Here is a 12,389-nt window from a genome sequence, read left to right as displayed (position 1 = left end):
TTAAACTAAAGGAAAAAAGATTTAGATGAAATATCAAAAGCAGTCTCTTCGTAAGGATCATCAATATGTGAAATAGGCTGCCAAAAGAGAGAGAGCATGAAGGAATTTGAGACTTGACAGATATACAGAATAAACTAGTTACATTTACTGAGGTGTAAAATTCAGACACTGTGATGCAGAGAAATCTGTGATATTTGATTTCGGAGGCCACTGTTTTATACACACACACACACACACAGAGTTTAAAAACTTATATATTAGTTAACAATGCACATCTGTTAAGCCAGAAGAGAAAAGGCAAAGCTTCCAAAATATTGCAAGAAACAGTTATTTAAAATTTCACTGGCAGGCCAAGCCTCATCTGATTTGAAAGAGACAAAAAAGCAAATATCTGATAAGAATAAAGTCTCCCAGCAGGAACTTACAGCTATTGCTTGTGACAGAATGCAGGGAGTTAACAGGTGAGTCTGCGCTCCGATCACTCTGACACAAATTAGCTTCCCCTCAGAGGGCTGATTGGGGCACCAAAATGTACTTAGTTAAATCAGGATAGCAGGCTGGGAGAGCTAAAGGATTAATTAGCCCCTCAGCTGAGGGCTGATAAAAAGGCAACAGGAAGGAAGTGTAAGGGAAAGATCAGGGCTAGCTGAGCCCAGACTCAGAGAGACCTCCAGGAAAGGAGACCTCTAATCCTCATAGGCCCAGGGAGAAGCACTGAGGATACCAGGGCCATTGTGCATAATTACTGCTACACAAAACTGTAAAGGTCTTGGTGGAGGGATCTGAAATAAACAGCATGGTGTGGATATTCAACCAGGGGGACAGAGAACTGCCCTGTTACATTGGCCAACAGTACTAATTCCAAATCAGGAGAGACTAAACGATCAACTGCAATGTAAAGCCAAAAAGCAGTCTTTGTCTATTTTCTGACCAGCCAGTGTTGGCCGCAACTCACTAAAGAGTCTACTGAGGATCTTACCACCTAATAAAAGAAACTTCCACTTTGATGGTGAATCAAATTAAAGCTTCAACTCTAGAAAATACAGCAGGGCCTAGGGATTGGGTGGAAGAGACAGTGAACAACTGCTCAACTGAATTTATTTTTTATAAATTTATGTGACCACAGATAAAGAAGTTCCACTCCTGTGGCTATTTGACATCTTGTGGACTAGATTGTGCCTAGTTGTATCCTAGTGCGTAATAGTGGGGGAACCATTTAATGGGTTTTTCTTCCTCTTTCATGACCCTGTGCAAAAGGCAGCCTCAAACTCAGTCTCTGCACTCCTGGCAAGTGTCTAGTACTGAAGCACCCCAAGGAGGGAAGGCAGCAGCAGGGTGTGGTGGGAGCCACGGCCCCACTATCCTCCCACACTGGCCAATAGAATAGCACCAGGACAATTCCACACCTTCCCAAAGGGTTCTGTAGCTCCCACTCTGGCATGGACTCCCACTCCCAGAGGCTGCTGTTTGCGTGAAGCACCTCAGTGCTCACTTTGCAGCCCAGTGCAAGCTCCAGGTATAAAAGCCAGAATAGAGCCCTACATGTTGTAAAGAGTTCTTCAGCCTCTTGTGATAATAGAAGGAACACATTTTAACTCACAGTTATATTTAAATTTCCATATTTCCACATTTTTCAAAAGAGGAAATGATCCCAACCATAGCACAATGAACAGATTTTAAGCCTGAACTACTAACATGCAACAGGAATAAATTCCTTTACTTTCACAATTATAATTTACTGTAGTAGAGAATATATATTTTCTGAAGTCCACAGTATACAGGTAGCCAGGTTCACTTCTGGTCTTACATATTTGCATGGGTATTCAGAAACCTAATCGGAATGGAACTAATCTGCTCTTTTAATGTAACAAAAGACCTCAAAATTCAATTTCTGACCTTTTCTAAAGTTAATATCCCATTATAAAGACCAGGGGAAGCTCAGAGCCCTGATAGCTTTATTCTTTCGGGTTGTCTGGTAAGAATCTGAACAAGACAGCAGTACACTGGCTTATATTGTACGTGTTCTCTTTGTGATAAGGCAAGATACAAATATTTTAAATGAAAGTCTGCATACTGAACAATTAAGTAATTTTGACACAAGGGAAACAGCTTGTTTGATCCAGTGTATGTGTGCATGGGATGGCGGGGGTGGGGAAAGAGTCACAACCTGAGAGCCAGCAGATCTGTTCTCTATTCCTGACTCTACCACTGTCTCACTATATAATTTTGAACAAGTTACTTAACCTCTCTGTGCTTCAGTTTCCTCATATGTATAATGGTGACAATGATACAATGCTGACTACCTACCTTCGTAAAGCATATTAACATCTATGCATGAAAAATGTACATGTTAAGTATTATTTCACATCTTAAATATCTAAGTATTTCTATAACCACAAACCTGAAACCATGCATTTTCCTTAGTGCCATTAGATAAGTTTGGTTTTCAAAGAACTGACACACACACACAAAAATCTGTCTTAGAATTCACTGTGCAATAATAAAAAGAAGAATAGGAGTACTAAATTATTATAATGTTTAAAAGTATAGTACTAAAAATATATTACTAACAATATTTTAATACCTTATTCATAAACTACATATAAACAGAGCTTACTTACAGGTGAGCTATCCTCTCTCCTTTCAGAGGAGGTAGAATGTTCCCCGAACCAATTAGGCAGTTGTGCACTATAGTGAGACACTGCTGTACATCATCTCTGGAAGTCAAAAAAGTTAACATTTAAGTCAAAAATTTCAATGATAGAAAATAAGTGAAGATTATTTTTTTTCTTTTTATCAATTTTTTTTAATAAAGATGTTTTTTCTTGGGTAATCTTAGCAGCTTCTTCCCACTAGAGGTGCTCTGCAGGCAAGTCAAGCATTTCTGATCCTCTAATTCATTAATCTTAAAGACCATTTCATAAAATCCTTTCATGAAGCACCTCCTTTCACACAGCTCTAACCCTCAACAGTTTAGTTTTCTGAATTATTTATTTTGCACACCATCCTGAAATAGTGAAATAGGCAAATCATCTGCAGCACGAGATGAAGAGTTTAATTTAATGCACAGATAACACTGATTTTTCCAAACCCCAAAGATTATCTGAAAATTTTTATTTTCTTCATTACATAAAATGTTCTAGTGTGAAGCAGATCATTTTCCCAGGAAGATTCTTTTTTTAACAGTGTTAATGTTTTGCTATCTCTGTGCTACTGTAGTTTTTGAAGAGCAAAATAACTTTTTCCTAACTATTGGTAATGAGTGGCCTCCTAAAATCAAAACTTAGACCGCTTCCATCATATAGGGGGGACCTGTGTATTATATTGAAAATTTACATTAGTTACAAAGTTAGTCCTCTGTCCTTTTATTAAAAAGCCTTGTGATGAGCAGAGTTCATACATTTTAAAATAATTCCTGGCACTGTTTTTTGAATTCCTAACTAATTTTTTGGGGGAAGTGCTCCTTGATTACAAAATCCTTAGCTATTATGCATTAGATGTGAAGAATCCTTAATATTTTTAAACACTGATGTTTACATTTGAATTTTTCATTCATCTTCACCTGTATGACTTCATTATAAAGTGACTGGAAATATTTATATTAAGGAAATTTACTCCTGACTGATTTTTGTATATGGCTTAAGCATAAACTGCTAAGTATGTGCTTTTATTTCCAGGACTAATATCCACAAAAATGTTGATTTCTAGTTCTCAGATAATGGAGTCAAACTATTGGAGTTGGCAACTTCTGGAGAAAAAGGAACTCAAGCACTAACAAATTTCAAACATCTCTGTACTTGGGTACACAGCACTCATCTAGGATTCATCCCTAACCCTTATCTACCAGCCAACCGCAATACCACTAATGGCCTGTATTAGGTCTCTTGACCTGTTTTCCTCTCATTTTCTAGTTCAAGCTCTTGAATTTATTTCCCTGCTACTGCTTTTTTCCCCCCCCCAATATTTATTTTTTTAATATTGTGAGAAAGCCTATATACCCTGACCAAGACAGAGATCTCATCATGCTACACACTATAGAAACAGATTCAGAGACAGTCCCTGCCCTGAAAAGCTTAAATATAAATAGAAAAGACAGACACAGGGCAAGAAAAAAGGATATATAACCAGAGAAATGGGTTGTAAATTCCACTCTGGTTGGCTCCTTTTTAAAATATATTTTTGGCTGGATTTCTGTAGAGAGATGATTGACAGGAGCAGGTAAGAGGTTGTCATGGATATATGAAAATGTGGGAACCTGCTCACTGGGACACAGAGAGCTGGAGGGGCCCCACATGTCTGTCTTCATGAAGGACACCACTAAAAACTTAGTGCTTACCTTGATCAGATAATACTACTTATGAGTTATAAAACAACAGGTCCATGTACTTTAGTCTTTTAGGAAGAAGGTTAAATTGATGCAAAGACCTCTATATTCAAGGACTTTTACATTCTGATGTTTCTGATTATAGTTCAAAAGAATCTGTCACATATTTAAAGAAAGGGGCATCCACCAAAATGCCCAGAGTTTTCAGATGGAGGTTCCGGGGGTCACAAACAGGGGTTCATAAGGGCTAGTGGGGGAGGACAGACTGGGGCAAGGACTGAATGGGAGTGGAGGTCCAGGGACTGGGCGGCAGGGTGGAGACAACATGGGAGGGGGAGGGTGTGCAGGGCCACATGGGGGAAGGCAAGGGGCTGAGTGGGGGCACAGAGATACATGGGGATGGGGGAAGGGGGCTGGCTGAGGGGGTGCAGGACCACATTGGGATGGGGAGTGGGTGTCTGAGTGGGGGTGGAGGGACACACAGGGACTAGGAGTGCAAGGACACATGGAAACAGGGGCAGATATAGCTGACTGAATGGGAAAGGCTAAGGGTCAGCCAGGGTCTGCATGGGGGAAGCTCTCTAACAATCCTTCTTCCTCCCCAAACCTGTTCCATTCTTCTCCCACCCATACCTAACAACCCTCCAGGTTCACTCCCAGGCTCCTTCCCCCTCCCTCAGCTCCTCCATTACCCCTGACTCCCACAAGTCTTTGCACGGCTTCTGAGAGATGCAGGAAATACAGTTCTGTATTGTAGTTTAAATGAATTACTCAAAGTTCTGTATTAATATGCCTAGTAAGGAATCTAGTTGTCAAAAAACTTTCCTGAATCTTTTTTGGTGTCTATACTGTTACAGACATACTTGCTGACAGGTATTTTGAAATAAACTACCAAAATAATTGAAACTGGTATGATTATATTGTGTTATTTTGACAAATAAAATATGCAGAATTTTAAAATAGTGTGTGCAGAATTTTTAATTTTTTGGTGCAGAATTTCCCCAGGAGTAGCTTATGCAATAGATGCTAGCCTATGAGCATAAGCAATGCAAAGTGCAGCTGCTAATGTATATGGCTAGAGTCACCTAGTGTATACCACATGATACTACTGACCTGGACATTTCTTGTTTTCCATTTGCATAATGCTCTAGCTTGGTGAGCTCTGGCTGAAGAAAAGAATCCAGTAAGTAATAGGCAAAGGTTATTTCCTTAGATGAAGGAACATGCCACTGGATATTCAGGTTCCACAAGTCACCTGGTTTACCCCAGTCCTATAAGAACAAAAACAAAACGACATTTCCCCTTAGTAAAATGTGAAGCAAACATTAATTAAAAAGTTAACAGATATGAAGAACATCACTTTCAAATATAAGACTACCCATAAGTAAAAATAACTAAGTTCAAGGAGCTAAATTTATACTTAAATCTAGTTGGCTATCCAAGAACAATATGAAACTTGCAACAAATAGCTAGAATATAAAAGATATACTTTCAAGGAATAACTCGCTGACAATTTTGATGTTCTCACTGAAGTAGATTCTTACCATTTGACACAATCCTTCTCTTATAGGTCTCAGATATACAAAATACCCCAAATTCTAACTCTGACTTTTGATCTTTCCATCAGAGGTCACCAAAAGGTTAGCCTATTTTATCAGTTTTCAATCACTTGCTCTTTTAAAACAATCCTGAAATTTGGTATACTCATTCATTATAAAAAACAAATTTGAAGTTTGACATTCCCATCCCAGGTCATCAAAATTCAGTCTAATAATTTACAAAGCTTATTTGAACTCCCCTGTGATGCAGTAATGTGTCCAGTTTGGAGAAATGAAGGTAATTGGAGGTCACCCATTCTAATTACCCAGATTTTGCCAAGGAAGTTATCAAATGCAAATAAGTTATAGTCATGTTAACATAAAAGAAGGACTGCTGCCAGCTAGTGTGCATTGAGAGAGTTTTTGTAGAACCCAAGAGCCCCAGTCATGGATTAGGTCCCCACTGTGGCAGGCACTGTATAAACACAGTCCCTGACAACCTAAAACTTAAGTTATCTACCTACAGAAGAGATGCACAACAGACAATGACAGCACAGATTCCTCATATTCAGCTCAATATTTTTCTGGAGAAACCACTGTTAGGAACAAGAGGTTATTTCAGGATCTATGCTCATTCAGTGTCTGACCTCTTGACCAAGACATTCTAACACGGGTCCCAAATACAATGTGGACATGTCCACGGGGAAATCCCATCTTATTTCACATAAGAACAAATAGCCATCATATTGTAATTACTTTTAGGTCAGAACCGGTATGTATGTTTAATAGAGAAACCAGTGTCAGATGAAATCAAAATAAAAACCCTCAAAAGGCTCAGGAATTTGCTACTCCAATTTAAAAATATTTGTTTAATATTTCTCTGTTCTGATCCTTTTATAAAATGGTCTTGTTTCCCAACCACTTTCTAATGGTATAAATGATTAAACAAAGAGCAAGGCAGTGGAAATTCAGGTTCTTAAAAAAACCACATGTTCATATTTACTTATTTTGCATACTTTTCCCACTGTTCATGAAATCATACGTCCCCACATGTGGGGAAGAGGAACTAGGAAGGGCTATAAGTCTGACTCATCAGATATGGAGGTGAGGTAATGATGCTTTGGGAGACCTTATCAAAGATGTTAATATTTTCTAGGTCTAGACTTTTTATGTAAAAAAAAAAAAAAAAAAAGGAGGGTCGGTGGAGTGTTGAGGAACCCAAAACTTTGCTGCTCAACTTTAAAGCTAACAACAATTTACCTGCATCTCATGATTGTCAGGTCTCAAGTCAGCTCATCATAAATTGCTACATTTAGGCATAAAACAAAACTATAATCATCATAAATTTGCTTTACACTATTTAAAAATATAGTAGTGTGAACATCAGCAATACTAAGTGTGCTCCATGTCATTAAGCTATTCAACATAATATTTAGCATTAATCTTTTCAGCTACTAGTGTACATTTATTTCAGTTAATATAGTTACTAATTTGCAATGCAGGTTTCAAAGTTTAAAGCATCTTTCAATTACACTTTCCATAGTCACTGTATTGATAAATCTTGAAATAAAAACAAATAAAATAGAGTAGCATTTTTAAAAAAGGTTGTCAAATCCTCTAATCCTAAATAAATGAAAATCCTTGCCTTGATAGGAAAGTATTCAGAAAGAGGCTTGTCAAAGCCACCTGGCACACTGCAGTATTCTGTGGGGTAGATAAGTGTAGTAGAACGAAGAAGATGGTGCAGTAGGTTACAAGACAGAATGTAACCCTGCTTACAGGTTAAATGTAGGGTTCGCTGCAGAATCTTCACAAGCTGCTCCCTGTATGGCAGCAACTTCTTTCCATCCACTCGAGTGATCTAATAAAAGGTAGAAACATTCAGAAGTAAACATAACCAATGAAGTTCAAGAGCTGTAGCACAGGATAATAAAGATCAACACAAGTCCACAGTACCTGGTATAAAACTAACTCTTAAAGTGGTGCTCCATTAAATTTGTATAGAAACATCCAATTCTGCTGCTACATGAAACAATATCAACTTGACTAATGCAACAGCAACTCCTGACTCTATGGCCTCGCCAAGTCCCAGTGCTGTCCAACCTCCATCATGCACAAGATTTCTGCCTTCACAAGTGGATCTTTTCAAGTTTCATTTTAAAATATAGATCTTCTCTTGCACAGTTTCATCCCTTGTCCTTTATTGGTACCGGAAACAAATGCTTTAAATTTATTTCCCATATAACTAAAACATTCATTTTCTGTAATGTATATCATATATTACCCACTCTTGCTTAATTCTGCAGTCTTTAGGAAAAAGACTATATGAAATACTACATATAAACTTTAAGTATAATAGTGCAATAGCAAAAATGAACTGCTTCTTTCCGCCCAATGGCACTAAAGTTGAGCCAACGATGGAACAGACATGCAAAGAGACAACCAAAATTTAACTTTTAACATTCTTTGCAGTACCTCTGACAAAAGCTGAAGGTTCCAGAGTAGCTCCTTATCTAGCTCTTCATCATGCAAGACATCATCATCTAAACAGCAAAAGTATGAAGCGCTACTGTTGTTATATGGAAGTTAAATGTTTATATCTGAAGGTTTTCCAATTTCAGAAGTTAAACCCACTTGAGTATTACAAATCAGCTCAGCCATTCACATCCAGAGTATTACATTTATGGATGTTTAACCACCCCCAACCTTCAAATTCATATTTAATTCCCACCCACCAGATGCCAATGCAATCAGTGTGTTCGTCAAGAAGTAAATGCATTTATTTAATACTAATTCAGGAATCAGAGAGTCAAATCTATTCTTATAAGTGCTTTTATTAAACATGGCAGATGAAAAGTTTGTTAATATTTATCTCTTGAAATGACTTTTGGAAACCACATTTCTTTAGAATTTGTTTACAAACAATCTTTCTACACACATCCTAATAAAAGCACTCTCTTCTCACTTATTCTTTCCCCATCAGTCAGATGACTTTAATTTATAAAAGAAAAAAGAATATTCTCCAAAGAGTAGATGATGATTTTAAAACACCGATTCTATGTTTTAGATCAGCAAAACTCAATCCTGTATGAAGCTAGTGGAATACATTTGAAATCTTCTGAACTTACTTATGGTAAGATGAGTTATAACACTGCAGCAGTGGGGCACAAAGAGCTTCAGAGATTCCTCAGGGCAGCACTGAAAACATGATCATAAATAATCAATTTAAACAAGGAGATCTTATGGTGATAAACAAGAAGAATAATTAGCATCATCTCACAACATTATTTACAACAGAAAAGTAAAGAAATAAGAACAGGACCTTACTCAGTTTGGCTGTTATTCAACCTAAAACTTTTTGATGGTTGGAGTTTGATTCCACACTTTTAATTCTCAGCAAGCACAATAGTATATTTAAAGTGTAACACAAACTGCATCTCAAACTTGCAGTCCTATGGATTTTAAACTATACTCACAAACTATTTAACCTGTTACATTTTCATCCCATTACAACTATCAGATTTTAAGCAGGATAATTACAGATAGATTGTAAGAAAAACCTAAATTTCCAAACACATTTAAAGTTTTCCACAATAGTAATGCAGGTTCAGTAAGTAGTAATAGTCTTGTATGTAAATTAAACTCCCAGTGAAATAAGAGTTCTCTTTTTCTCACTTTTACTGCAGCCCGGCACATGTCAGCAACCATCCGACCAGCAACTCTTGTCTCAAATATATTTGAAACAGCAAAGTTAAAAACTTTTTCCAAAGCAACCTAAGTGGAATACAGAACAGAAAAAAATATTATCTCATCAACCATCTTTTGAACAGAGCAATGTACTGCAGTACTGCACCTATGAATAGAGGTGATGCATGTGTGCGGCAAATCATGTCCTCATTGTTATTCTGTAAAATGTTACTGTCAAAAGCGCATGTCAAATAAAAGCAGAAGAAACATGGACCTGGAAAGTCAGAAATAGATATTCTGCAGAATCATTTTAAATACTCAGAATGCTTGAAAGTTTAGTATGGAGAGATCACCCATTCAATTAGCTTTAGTTATAGATGTTGTGTACTGTATGGGGGGCGGGGGAGAGAAGAGGAAAGACAGCAACTTATTGTGCGAGAGAAAATCCTGCATAGTTCCTTGCTTGTATGGCATGGCTGGTTTATTACAGGAAGCTTCTGCAGACTATGTCAAGTTCAGTGCATTGGAAGATAAGGATGTTACAATATGTTTGGAACAAAGAGCTTCACAGTCTGAGAACTTTTTCCCCCATGCATCCGACGAAGTGAGCTGTAGCTCACGAAAACTTATACTCAGATAAATTTGTTAGTCTCTAAGGTGCCACAAGTCCTCCTTTTCTTTTTTTCATGGGTCCCCCATGGGAATGAAGGCAGCTAGAGGAAATCAAAGACCTATTGCTGGTTAGCAGGGGAAGTCTATATCCAGTATCCACTTCAGCTTTAGGATACTTCCAAAAAGACACACACAAAAAAGAAGAGGCTTTCATCAAGTAAGCCACAGAACTCTTCAGAGAAGTATCCCACTCCCTCTGTGGTAGGCTCTCACCTCTCTCCCTCCTCACAACTGAGTGGCCCAAAACACACATTTTCCTGCCGCCATATTGGGTGAAAAGAGCCAGATCCTGGCAATGGTGCTGGACCAGTTCTGGATCAGCTGCTTTCCCTGCCTCCACTTTGGCTTTTCAGAAGGTTTGCAAACTGGAGGTTTAGTTCCTATCCCCACATACAAGCATCTTTACTTTTCCTCACATCCTACAAAGCTAGACCCATAGAAGGGGAAGAGCCTTAAATATTTTGTTAAGTGACATTTAAAAGAAAAGAGCTTAATTCTGTCACCCATCTGTAGGACAAGTTAGATAAAATGCAGTGCAGCCTGCAGGTGACTACTTACTATCCAAATAATGAAACAATTAACCCACTCAACTGGAAGATATACAGATTAATACTTTATAACCGCAACAACACTTAGGAGGTTTATATTAAACCAAAAGAAGCCATACACACTACTATATTTCATGAACGCTTGATGAAGCAGCTTAATTTTTGCATGCTAAGTGTCCAAACACACATGAACTGTAATTTAAATATCACAAGGCCAGAGTTTTTACTGTAAGATTCAGGGAAGACTTTGCTTATAACACTGGTGGGCAGAGAAGCCACAGTAATAGCGATTTCAAACCTCTGGGGGAGAGAAGGCGGTATCTGGGACTTCAGTAGTCACCACTAGCAGATGAAGGGGGAACCTTGCTAAACCAAATTGACCTCTACTACTGTTTTACATTATCTGTTAGAGTATTAAGTGTAGAGCATACACTTTAGAGTAAGTTTTGGCTAAGACTTTTGTACTGGAGCACATCATTGTATTATCTGACAAAGCAGACATCATGAAGCATTTAGCTCTTCTTTTCCAGGTTCTCATCAGAAGTCCAAATGTGCGGCCATCATCAAGAGAGAAGACTCATCAAACGTACAAGCGTTTTGCTATCATAGAAAGAACAAAATCCTCCTTGTACAAAACTGAAAATGAACTGAAGGTAAACATTTTCTTTTTTCAGTACAAAAGTTCCACATACCTTAAATATCTCTTTTGAACACTGAGTGAGGATTGTACTGAAAGTGGAAGAAAGACCTAATTCCACTAAACTCTCTAGATGAGTCATCTTCTCAGTCTCAGTCTCCTCTCTAGTTTGTTCTAGTGTGCTGCTTTCTATGAGTCCAAAACATCTACACAATTGGAACAAATCAAGATTTAGTGAACGAATAAAAAAGAATCTTACTTTGAAGATTTTCATGCTGAAGTTAGTATATACACTTACCTGTCCATAAACTGCAGAACAAAATCTTCAAATTCAGCAGTAGCAGAGCACAATTCTCTCTCCACCTACAGTTTTCCAATGTAAAGAAGAAAGACTCTGAACATTTAACTTTCCTACTTAAATATATATTTATATTCCCTAACTTACTACCTTTTAAAAAATACTTTCTAAGTAAGGTTAGCACTTGGATCGACAGACTGGAGAACTTAGTATTGCAGTCCGCTTTATCTACAGTCCAAGAAGGGAGCCACAATCCAATCTTCTTTATACTGTCCTACCAGCATGCCTGGCCCTGCAATCTGGTGGTTTAACCTCTGAGGGTGAAAGTAGTTTTGTCTCCACGGCCATTAAATCCTTGGCCCCACAGCTATAGCCAACAAGGATGTCAATTAGTGCTAATTGTGATGGTAGATTTTTTCATGCTATCTGTACACTAGGAACTCTGGGTGCAAACTCTTGCTATATTTTCGTGAGTGCTGTGATTTTGTGGTATTAACATTGAATGAGAAGTCTCCAGCAGCTCAGAATTTCTGCCTGAGCTGTAACTGATGGTACAGTTCTGAACACAGCCATAAAGGGCCACTGCTCAGAGACTAAACTGCAAGTATTGGACCGCAGCTGCCACCAGCAGGGACCGCTGCTCTATTTGTAGAATCCATCTGTTCCCCAGCTTAAGCAGTTTGTG

General features: G+C 38.0%; 1 protein-coding gene across 4 annotated transcripts in view; it reads right to left on the bottom strand.

Moving 5' to 3' along the window:
• Positions 1-12,389, bottom strand: part of PSME4 (proteasome activator subunit 4) — a 218,182-nt gene that overhangs the window by 129,268 nt on the left and 76,525 nt on the right. For all 4 annotated transcript variants that reach the window (XM_073339167.1, XM_073339165.1, XM_073339166.1 and 1 more), the window contains 8 exons: positions 11,705-11,769; positions 11,462-11,612; positions 9,538-9,636; positions 8,991-9,060; positions 8,338-8,405; positions 7,508-7,723; positions 5,438-5,595; positions 2,622-2,717 (listed from right to left, as the gene is read on the bottom strand). In XM_073339167.1, coding sequence (XP_073195268.1) covers positions 2,622-2,717; positions 5,438-5,595; positions 7,508-7,723; positions 8,338-8,405; positions 8,991-9,060; positions 9,538-9,636; positions 11,462-11,612; positions 11,705-11,769 — 923 coding nt within the window. The remainder of the gene's footprint in view (positions 1-2,621; positions 2,718-5,437; positions 5,596-7,507; positions 7,724-8,337; positions 8,406-8,990; positions 9,061-9,537; positions 9,637-11,461; positions 11,613-11,704; positions 11,770-12,389) is intronic.

Source organism: Lepidochelys kempii, chromosome 3 (genome assembly GCF_965140265.1).
Source record: "Lepidochelys kempii isolate rLepKem1 chromosome 3, rLepKem1.hap2, whole genome shotgun sequence".
Classification (NCBI taxonomy): domain Eukaryota; kingdom Metazoa; phylum Chordata; order Testudines; family Cheloniidae; genus Lepidochelys; species Lepidochelys kempii.
The sequence above is the reverse complement of the archived record's forward strand: the minus strand, read 5'-3'. Positions and strand labels throughout refer to the sequence as shown.